Below are 11,565 nucleotides of genomic sequence, written 5' to 3'. Positions count from 1 at the left end.
ATCGCTTGTACAGCTTAATAAAACTTGTCATTTTAACTTGGCTACCCAAGACTCATTTGGGCACGTCTTGTTGCCACCATTGCAGGTGTTGTTTTGTGAGACCGGTGCCTGCTGCAGGATATACACACACACACTCTTTACCTTAAAGTTGAAGCCGCCCTCCGTTTTTAAATCCTAGGGGTTTCATAGCCTTTAGGAAAATGCATAAGAAGGGACAGTCCTCTTTCTCCTAAGAAAATACACGGGGGAGGTACAATCTAATCAGATGATATTTACATTTGCACATACACAGGCTTCAACTTGTGCTTTCCCCCCCCACAATGAGCTGCTCCTAAAAGCTTTTTAATGGGCAGATCTATTAAAGGGGTTGTTCACATTTAAATTTAACTATTAGTATGATGTAGAGAGTGATATTCTGAGACCATTTGCAATTGGTTTTAATTTTTCCTTATTTGTGGCTTTTGAGTTATTTAGCTTTTTCTTCAGCAGCTTTCCAGGTTGCAATTTCAGCAATCTGGTTGCTAAGGTCCATTTTACCCTAGCAACCATGCATTTATTTGAATGAGAGACTGGAATATGAATAGGAGAGGCCTGGATTGAAAGATGAGTAATAAAAAGTAGCAATAACAATTAATTTTTAGCCGTTTTTTTTTTTAGATGGGGTCAGCAGGAAAGAGTCAGAAGCAGGCCAATAGTTAAAAAAAAACTATACAAAATAAATAATGAAGAACAATTGTAAAGTTGCTTAGAATTAGCCATTCTACAACATACTAAAAATTAACTTAAAGGCCAACCACCCCTTCAAGGGTGGAATTGAAAATTCGAATTTTCATAAAATGTTTATGGTCAAAACTCTCAAACTCGATTTGTTTTTTTTAAAAAAAAAAAAAAATCGCATTTGATTTTCGAGATTCCGGACATTCAAGTGAGTTTGATCGAATTCGATTCGAGTTTTCAGGTCTTTAAAATTCATCAGAGTTTTAGAAATTCCATTTCTTTTATTGCATTTCAAATTCATTTGAATTTTAAGTAAATTTAAAAAACTCACATGAATTTGAAATTCGACCCTTGATAAATGTGCCTCTTAAAGTACCCGTTTCAAATTGCTGTTCTCACCACCGTACAGTTTCACTCTGAACCTCTTGGTCCTTCCTATAGGAATTAGGAGCTGCTGTGCCTATTTATGGGGGATAAGTGGAAGCTCCAGGGATCACTTTGCCCCACTTTCAATAGGTGCCACACACTTGTGCCTAAAGGAGTGGGCACAGAATTCACTTGAATGCCAGACAGACCTTACAATGAGCTTGGCAGTTGATTTAATGCCCTTTTGCACCAGCGATGACGCTGGGATTCTGGGTGGGAAAAAAATGGCAGTTGCTCTTGAAACTGCACTTGTGGACATAAATGAACCTTACTGGCTCCTGTGAAGAACACTTGTAAAAAACTGAAATCTCAGCATCCTTTATTGCGCTTTGTATTTAAATGATAGATTTGATTTTACACTAGGTGCAGTCTCCTGGGGCTTTCAGAGCAATTGGTTTAACACCCTGTAAAATGAACTTTATGCAGTGGAATTAGAGAGAATCTACTGTAGTTACATCATTCTGAGACAGGGAGTCAACAAAATAAAACTGGCCGTATTTGATTTACATGATTTAAAAATGCAACTAGCAGTCTAAAGGAAGCTCTGTTTGGCATTACATGTGGTGTTTATTCAACTATAACTTGCCTTTAAACCAGGAATTCAAAAAGAAGCACCTGCTTTGAGGCCACGGGGAACAGCATCCAAGGGGTTGAAGAGCAACGTTTTGGTTGGAAGTCACTGCTGTACAGCAACAAAGTGTTATCACATATCAGGAAAGCCTGGGGTGGGAACAGGCTTGGACTGGCAATGTGTGGGTTCTGGCTAATGCCAGAGGGGCTGTTGTAAGATGCCATTGACAGTCACTATTTATTAGGCTGGTGGAGGGATGTATGGGGCTCTGTGTATTTGAAATACCAGGGCCTATTTGGAAACCCAGACCAGACCTGGTGGAGAAACCATGGCAATACCATAAAATGATGCACTTTTATGTGTAGAATGTACAAATATGGTCAGTGACTTTTATAGAGTCTATGGAAAGCTGAGCACATGGGTAAAAAATGTCTCCAGTTTTTGTAGGAGGGCACATGTAATGCAGGGTTAAGGCTCCTCACCCAGAAGCAGGTACTATAAAATTCTGAAGTCCTAACACCCTAAATCCAAGGATATGTACCCTGCCTAGGGTTATTTCATTTTTTTGTTTGTTTCCTGCAGCATTAAGTACAAACTCACCATTTTGAACTCAATCTCCATCATCCCTGGCATAGCAGGGGAACAGACTGCAGGGCTAGTCATCTAGGGAAGAAATCTTGGGGGCCATGTTTTTTGGGACAGACTGCTGAGATTCGCTTTCTTGATCTGAACGAAGCTTTGCCATTACCTCAGGTATATAAGACCAAATGATGGATAAATAAACCTTTAAAATATGTAAATGTAAAATTGATGAGGGTTCTATTCCAGGAACTTATGCAATGTGCATTCATTTTTCCAAGATATTAAGGGATACATATACTGTTAATATTAATGAGTTTTGTTACAACAGTGCCATTTACTGTCAGTTTCTGACCACCAAGTAATCAAGGAAGTTGTCAGGAAAAAGAAAGGGATGGTCTAATGTTTTTCTGGTTATGGAAAAAAATTTGAAACCTCTCTCAAATGTCCTAAGCAGAAGAACATCAGACTCTTCCTTTCTCCTGATATTTTCCTTGGCTACTTGGTGGTCAGAATGGTTAGACACTGACCAGCAGGTGGTGCTGTTGTAACAAAATTCATTCACATTAACAGGACATGTAACCTTTAATATCTATTAGTAAAGAGGGGCAATTGGGATCAACTCTTGCTTAGTCTTAGTACCATAACTAATGTGGTGCCAGGTCGTCTAGTTTTGGTGTCATAAGACCTAAGAGCAAATGTATGAGCAATGTTGAAACAGTTCTAGTGTACCAAATCACAGTAGCTCAAAACGTTCCATCCAACCATTGCTAAGCCTAAAAAGCTTTGACATCACTTGATGTAGATTCTAGAAGAAACCTAGAAGTCTGGCTCCTGACCCCCCACCCCTTACATAATGGAGAATATTGTACATTTTGCCTAGGAGCAGCTCTAGGGTTGCAATCAAAAAGCATGTGTCTATCAAAATAGTTCATTCACAGCAGAGGACAGTGGCTGTGGAACCTCCAGTTTAAATGCCTTTCAAGGACCCTGTCAGGGCAGCAGCCTATTGTCGGTGTTGGGGATATTGTCCAGGACAGGATTCATCATCCCAGTCCCAATCGAATTTTTTTTTTATTCTTACCATGAGATGAATCCTTTTTTTTGTCCAGAACTTCACCAGAATTGCTTATAATTCTATAATCCAAGCTCAGGAACTGGGGAGGGTACCTCACTTCAATGTGATGGATACTTCCACATTCCAAAAATCATTTGTGGCAGCACATGTCCTATCCGGAATATTTGGGACCTTGGGATTTTATGAATAAAGGGGTATTTCTTTCATTTGGATCACTGTGCCTTAAATATGCTTAAAACATTTTTACAAGATTGTCTTGCCATCGACACAGCTTTATACTTTAGTTATCAACTACAAGGTATTTTTGGCTTCAGGATTTCAACTTCAGCTCCTTTCTTGGCTTCGAGTCTTTTCGCGGCTTCAGGACTTCAACTTCGGCTCCTTTGGTGGCTCCGGGACTTCAACTTCGGCTACTTTCGTGGCTTTGGGTCTTTTCGCAGCTTCGGCTATTTGAGGCTTCAGCTCTTCGGGATTTCTGCGATTCGGGGCTTCAGTAGGTGTGGCACGGCTTCTGAGCTGTCAAGGGGGGCCCAGCTATTTTGTAAAATGCAGCAGAGCCATTTTAGGCCCTGGTCCAGTACAACAGTACCCCCTGCGCCCCCCTGATCACGGCCCTGATGCTAACACCGAGGATGAGATGGGTGTAGCAGGATAGGCAAAATAATGCAGGTAAACGTGTGTGGGAAGGGTTGGGGTAATGGGGTACAGGTTGGGCAAGGGTCTTTCCCTCTGGAGGTGCAAGCTAACAGAGCTCCCGTGTGACATTGGCCTACATCAAGTTGAATTACAGGCTTTAAAGGAAAACTATACCCCCAAAATGAACACTTAAGCAACAGATAGTTTACATCCTATAAAGTGGCATATTAAAGAATCTTACCAAACTGGTCTATATATTTAAGTAAATGGCAATTTTCTATTTATGATTACCCAATGGCACATAATACTAGAAAAGTATATTATTATGAAATTGGTTTATTTGCATGAAGCAGGGTTTTATATATGAGCTGTTTTATGCAATATCTTTTTATAGAGACCTACATTGTTTGGGGGGGTATAGTTTTCCTTTAAAGGAGAACTAAAGCCAAATTAAAGAAATAGCTAGAAATGTTGTACATTATGTTTTGGGTTTATATACCGGCCCAAGGCAACCACAGCCCTTAAGTTGTACAGATCTGCATAGAATATAAATGACAATATAAGGCTAATTAGTAATTAATACAGATTACTACATGACAGCACAGAAACCAGTGCAATTAGCATCAGAATTTAATAATCAGCCCTGTAGCATCAGCTTATATTACAGGCCAAGCTAATTTTTTGTTGATAATTTGCAACGACCCCTAAGCTTAGCTTCTCAACAGCTGCTCAGAGCCCACTGAGCATGTGCATGTCGCAGACACTTTCCAAGATGGTGACCCCCTGTGACAAGTTTGAAGTCCCGGATCATTGCTGCTATTGAGAAGCTGAAACTTTAGGCTTGTGCAACAAGTTCAGTATATAAAATAGAGCATTTTTAGCCATGTTCATCATTAGGGTTTAGTTCTCCTTTAATACAAAAGGTGTGGAAAATCTAAGGAGAGTAAATGCAAACTTTAAAGCACCTTTGGCCAGATCAGTTGCACACCATGTATATTTCACAGATACCGTAATTAGCCTTGGGAAGCTCAAATGATCTTCTTTTGCTGTAAACAGCCCAGAATGAGTCGGCACTTTGGAAAAGCCAGTTGCAAGATGCATGACTTAAGGTGGCCATACACGGGCCGATAAAAGCTGCCGACAGACCGTGTCGGCAGCTTATTGGCCCGTGTATGGGGGCCCCCGACGGGCTTCCCCAATCGAGATCTGGCCGAAAGTCGGCCAGATCTCGATCGGATGGGATTAAAAATCCCGTCGGATCGCGGCCGCATCTGTTCGTTGATGCGGTCCCGCGATCCGACCGCCCGTTTGGTGAACGCTAGGATCCGATCGTTGGGCCCTAGGGCCCACGATCGGATCAGCCCGATATTGCCCACCTCAAGGTGGGCATATCGGAGGGAGATCCGCTCGTTTGGCGACATCGCCAAACGAGCGGATCTATCCGTGTATGGCCACCTTAAGCTTTCTCCTGACAAGGAATACGTTTGGGAAGGTTTAAAGGCTTGTTATTACTTTTCAGAAAGCTGCTATTTACTTTCCTATAAGATCCTATATAAGCCTATATTTACTTTTTATTTAATAGCATTCCAGATAAGACATTTGTTGCTATAAGATATGGATAATAGTGATGATCGAACTTGGGGTGTTCCCCAAAAAAGCATCAGAGTCAATTGGAAGGCAAAACTACCTGTGGTTATTTATTATTGATGGTACACTCCCAAATGCCAGCACATACACTGCCCTGAACACAACCTTCTCCCCTACTCAATAAACTGCCGAATGTAACTGTCAGCACTGTGGTTGTTGGTCAAATTGAGCTGATCGCAGCATTCAGTCCTGGGGCCAGTGTTTGGATCACAGTTGTGCCCAGAGAAATACCATTGGCCTTAGCCAATACATTTTTCTATTTGACTCAGTTGATAGCATCAGTCCCAATCAGAAGGAAAAAAAACAGGCCAATCCAAATTGCCAGTTTGTCAAGGATGCCACATCCTAGATGGGATGTATAGTTTTGCAAACACTGATACTGATAAAAGTGAACCCATGCAGAACTTGTGGGACTTTACTAAGACCCTTAGTAGCCAGTTTCTTGTCTATGTACAAACGACTTCATTAAAGTGGTCCTGTCACCCAGACACAAAAATCTGTATAATAAAAGTTATTTTCAAATTAAACATGAAACCCAATTTCTATTTTTTATTACCGGTAAATCATTCATAGCTGTTGTAAGCTCATTTAAAAATCTCAGCTGTCAATCAATTATTGTCTGCCCCACCTCTATGTCTTAGGCATAGAGGCGGGGCAGACAATTACTTTCACTTTCCATTTAGCACTTCCTAGATGTCACATGACCCATGTCAGATTTCAAAATTGAATATAAAAAAATCTGTTTTCTCTTTTGAGAAATGGATTTCAGTGCAAAATTCTGCTGGAGTAGCATTATTAACTGATGCGTTTTGAAAAAAACATGTTTTCTGATGACAGGATCCCTTTAATTAAACCCACTAGGCTGGTTTTGCTTCCAATAAGGATTACTTTCTAAGTTTGGATCAAGTTGAAGGTACTGTTTTATTATTACAGAGAAAAAGGAAATTTTTTTTTATAAAAATTGGATTATTTGATTGTAATGGAGTTTCAGTAATTCGGAGCTTTCTGGATAACGGGTTTCCAGATAATGGACCCCAAACCTGTATTTGGTTTTTGCACCACGCATTAAAATGGAAAAAACATTATGGTCAGTAACAATTCCCTCTGTTCCTTGTAACATTTACTCGGCTAAGTGCACAAAAAAAAATCTTTTGTGCGCACATTCTAAACGATTTGATTGTAATGGAGTATATGGGACATGACCTTTCTGTAATTCGGATCCCCCACATGTAATAAAAGGCACTAAGTTGGCCCAGGAGCAGTAACCAGTAGCAGCCAATAAGATGTTTGCTTTTAAACAAATGGCCAGGAAATTCTACCTGCTGATTGGTTGCTATAGATTACTGCCCTTGGGCAAATTTAGTGCCTTTAGGGCTATTCCACACGGGGAGATAGCCACGCGTTTGCGGTCGCGGCGACAAAGCGCCGCGCCAGTCGCCGCGACCGGCGCAGGCGACAGTTTTGTATGGGCGCCTATGTAAAAACGCCTGTGCTAACCACACGAGGCAATGCGCTTTTCAACAGTCGCCTGAAAATGCCTCGCCAGGCTTTTTCAGGCGACTGTTGAAAAGCGCATCGCCTCGTGTGGTTAGCAAACGCGTCGCTATCTCCCCGTGTGGACTAGCCCTTAATTACATTTTCTTTTGAAAAGTTTCTCAGATGCTCCCTGTCGGCAGCACACAGTCCCCAGCTCCCCCCACCCCTCCCTGTGAGTGGGAACACCCAGCAGTAGCCCCACCCATTCCAAATTCCTAATAAAAGTCCCACGGCTCGTCTCTAGCCATGCGTTCAGCTATGGTTTCTCGCACGGTGTATGAATTCTCTGCTCGGCTCATCGCCAATGGGGAGAACGCGGCTCTGTCCCAGTACCGGGGCCGAGTGCTTCTCATTGAGAATGTGGCATCGCTCTGAGGCACAACTATCCGGGATTATACCCAGATGAGCAAACTGCAGAGCACGTATGGCTCCCGCGGGCTGCAGGTCCTCGCCTTCCCCTGTAACCAGTTCGGACACCAGGTGAGTGACAAGGGAACAACTGCTTATTGGAGCGGGACCGGTAATGGTATGTCCCAGGTACACTAACCGGAAATGCTCATTTGCTTCCATGTTGGAAATCCCTTGATTCAGTAGGAGGGATGCGCAGATGGAGTTCTACAGTTCTAATGCACTTCTACTGGCCCAACTCCATGGCTGGATTGGCAGCAGTGTTGTAGCTGTGCCAGACTGACCCACAAGGCACAGAAGTGGCAGTTTGGAGCTTTTTCATTCCTGCCACTTCCTTATGTATCTCTGGTTTCCCCCATGTGACTGGACTGTTTGGTAGAGTCTGACTGGTATACACAGCCCCTCCACATCTGAGGCAAATGCAATTTGTTTAGGTGATTTGTTTTGCCCAGCACATGCCACAGACACACTGGTTGGATACACCTCAGGGCAGACACTTTGTGAGGCAAATTCTCCCTTGGTGTGTTTCAGCCAGAAGGCAGCCATTCAGTGACTGCAATTAAAGGGGAAGTAAAGTCTAAAATAGAATAAGGCTAGAAATGCTGTATTTTGTATACTAAATATAAACACGAACTTACTGCACCACAAGCCTAATCAAACAACTAATTTATGCTTTCAAAGTTGGCTACAGGGGGTCACCATCTTGTAACTTTGTTATACATCTTTGCAAGACTAAGACTGTGCACATGGGACCGAGTCAGCAGCTTATTGACCTGTGTATGGGGCCCTCCGACGGGCTTCCCCGATCGATATCTGGCGGAAAGTCAGCCAGATGTCGATCGGACGGGACCAAAAATTCCCGTCTGATTGCGGCCGCGTCTGTTCGTTGATGCAATCCGACCGCCCGTTACCCATCGTTAGGATCCGATCGTTGGGCCCTAGGGCCCACAATCGGATCAGCCCAATATTGCCCACATCGCCTAACGAGCGGATCTCTCCGTGTGTGGCCACCTTAAGACTGTGCACATGCTCAGTGTGGTCTGGGCTGCTTAGGGATTGTCATAAACAAAGCTGCTTGAGTTCTGCATGGCTGGGAAGTAAGGCGGGGGCTCCCCCTGCTGTTCATAAGTATGATTGTTTCCCTGCAGAGCAGTTAGGGACCGTCTGACAATTCCTATCCACCGCAGTAAATGAAGGGAGAATTTCACTGCATACAGTCAGGTTTCTTATAAAAACAGTACACATTTTTATAATAAAGTATATTGGAGATAGGTTTCTTTTTCATTAAAGAAAGTAAAAATGGGATTTTTTTGCCTTTACGTGCCCTTTAAAGGAGAAGGAAAGGTGAAACCTATATAAGCTGCGCCAAAAAGTCTGTGTAAAAACAGCCACTAACACGTGCCGCTGAAAAGAAACCCGGGCATTTCTTGCTTCTGTTGTTAGGCTTTGGCATCAGATTCAGAGAACCCAACCTGGTTAGAGTGAGCCGGGCTAAAAGAAGCAAAACATGCAACATAAAGCCTTCAGAAAACAGAAGGTATCCCACTGTAAGTCTTGCACATCAAGGGCTTTTTGGCTCCTTTTAGCCAATTTTACAAAGCAAATATAATAAATAAAAAATATAATAATATAATGCTCTAAATTGCAATATTTTGGGCAATTTCATTAATGCAAATAACAGGCAGCAGCAACCAGTTTGGGCACTTTCCTCTGGCAAAGCATTTGCTGTGTGTGTGCCATGCGCCTAAGGGTGTCCTTTGTTCTCTAATAAAATGAGGGATCCGCCTGATTTTGCTTGTATAGGCATGGCATCCGTTATCCAGAAAGGCCATCTCATAGACTCCATTATAATCAAATAATCCAAATCTTTAAAACTGATTTCCTTTTTCTCTGTAATAATAAAACAGTACCTTGTACTTGAACCCAACTAACATATAATTTAAAAGGAATCTGTCGTCATTTTAAACTTTTTTTTTTTTTTTGCATATTTATAAAAAACACACATCCATAAACACTGTCTGGCAAATAAAATGTTAATCCACAAATCCATGCATAAGTTATTTTAGTTTGTATTTTGTCATGGGGGCTTCCATTTCTGCTCATTACACATTCATCCTGTGCTGCTCTAACAGCAGGCACAGCATTACCTGTGTGCTTGGAGGCAGCCACTCTGTAATGAAAAGCCAGGTCGCACTACGACATGAGAATCTAGCTGTACACTCCCCCCTCCCCTCTCTGCCCATGCGTGTGATGTTTGGAGGAGAGAGGTCACATGGTTGCAGGGAAGCAATTACTTTCACTTTCCTACGTTCTGCTCTACAGCTGCACTAGCAGCCCCTCCTCCCACAGACACTATCAAAGCTCCTGCCGTTCTTTGGGCTATGAGGGTAAGGGCACACGCTGCTATATCAGGAGATTAGTGGCCCATTGATAAATTGCTTCTTCTTCAGACAACTAATCTTCCTGCCGGCTATAATCTAAATCGCCGGTGGGATGGTACTCAGAATGCTTCATTTTCTAAAGTGATGAAACTAATTCCTGGTGCTATTAACTCCCTCCATTCTTCCCTACAGGAGAACAGCAACAACCAAGAAATTCTGAACCTTCTGAAGTATGTCCGTCCCGGGGGTGGCTTTGAACCAAACTTCCCCCTCTTTGAGAAGGTCGATGTTAATGGAGAAAAGGAGCATCCTCTCTTTACTTTCCTGAAGGAGCAACTTCCATATCCCAGCGACGACTCCATTTCCCTCATGCAGGATCCCAAGAGTATCATCTGGTCTCCTGTGCGTAGGAATGACATTGCGTGGAACTTTGAGAAGTTCCTTATCACTAAGAATGGGGTCCCGTACAAGCGATATGGCCGTCGCTTCGAGACAGTCAACATCCAGCAAGACATAGAGAAGCTGCTTCATGAAAATTGTGCATAGTCAGTCTACTCAACAGAGTCCCGGGTTTCACTGTCCTTGTTTGTTCTTGGTGTAAAATCACTTGCATGTATAGCCACTGCTCTGCCACTGCTCAACTACAACCTTCTACACGTTGAACAATGACCACACCATTCACTTCCATGGAAAAAAAGTTGCATGGCCTTGTGTCAGATGCTTCATTGATATGTTTCTAACAGTTCTATTTTTTTTCCTTTGAGCAAAACTTGTAGAGCAACATCTGATGCTCCATCCACCGCATACAAGGACCCTGTGTATACCCGGACAGCTCTGATGCACTGACTGTTGTGTCAGATCTTTATGTCCCATCCTAGTGAGGTTTGCTACCTGACCCTCCCCAAACCCTCTTTGTTCCCTGTACTGGCTACTAACCCTCAGGCTATTACTTATGATGATCTGCCTTGAAACCTAGAGAGGCAGAGCTGATGTACTCCTGTAAGTGCCTGAGGGCAGGTGTTGGTAAATGGAGCCTGGAGATTGGATGGAGGGTCCCTATGTTAAAATTGTCATAAGAAAATAAAGTTTATTAAACTATTTTGACAGGACATGTATTGGTCTGAGTTTTTTTTTTTAGAGAGGCGTAATTAGCAGAGTGGGAATAAAAATACTTTAGTTTCTTGCATGTTTGTGCTGCAGTTAATATTCCCAGTAGGGAGCAGTGTGTGTCTTTCTAATGGGTTGTGTTTGTGACATACTGGGGACTTTACTACTCACGTGTGATACCCCTGATCTTGCACTTGAAACTCGGGCAAATGATGCTATTGCACAGGGGTGACTCCTTGCAAGCCTTGTGGAATTTGAATTCTAGAAAGATTAGCGACATGTTTAACGAGTCAATTTTGTATTTGGAACAGCTGCTGATTTGAAAAAACATTAGTCCCAGGGCCACATTTAGGCAGGTATTGGATACGTTTGGTCAAGTGCCTGTGTGTTGGTGGCTTTAGGCAAGCTTTTAGCAAATATGAAGTTTATTGCAAGTTACAGCTTCCACGGTGCTTTGTGTTTTTGGGTGCCCAGCATGT

At 42.6% G+C, this 11,565-nt stretch overlaps 1 protein-coding gene across 1 annotated transcript; it reads left to right on the top strand.

The window, feature by feature from the left end:
- The first annotated feature begins 7,385 nt into the window (after positions 1-7,385).
- gpx1.S (glutathione peroxidase 1 S homeolog) lies at positions 7,386-11,088 on the top strand. Its single transcript, NM_001095427.2, has 2 exons — positions 7,386-7,670; positions 10,172-11,088. Exons 1-2 carry the CDS (start codon positions 7,437-7,439, stop codon positions 10,523-10,525), a joined length of 588 nt encoding a protein of 195 aa, NP_001088896.3. The 5' UTR covers positions 7,386-7,436; the 3' UTR covers positions 10,526-11,088.
- Positions 11,089-11,565: the final 477 nt, after the last annotated feature.

The sequence above is a fragment of the Xenopus laevis genome, chromosome 4S (assembly GCF_017654675.1).
Source record: "Xenopus laevis strain J_2021 chromosome 4S, Xenopus_laevis_v10.1, whole genome shotgun sequence".
Taxonomy (NCBI): Eukaryota; Metazoa; Chordata; class Amphibia; order Anura; family Pipidae; genus Xenopus; species Xenopus laevis.
Note: the sequence above shows the minus strand (reverse complement) of the source record. Positions and strands in the feature narration are given on the sequence as shown.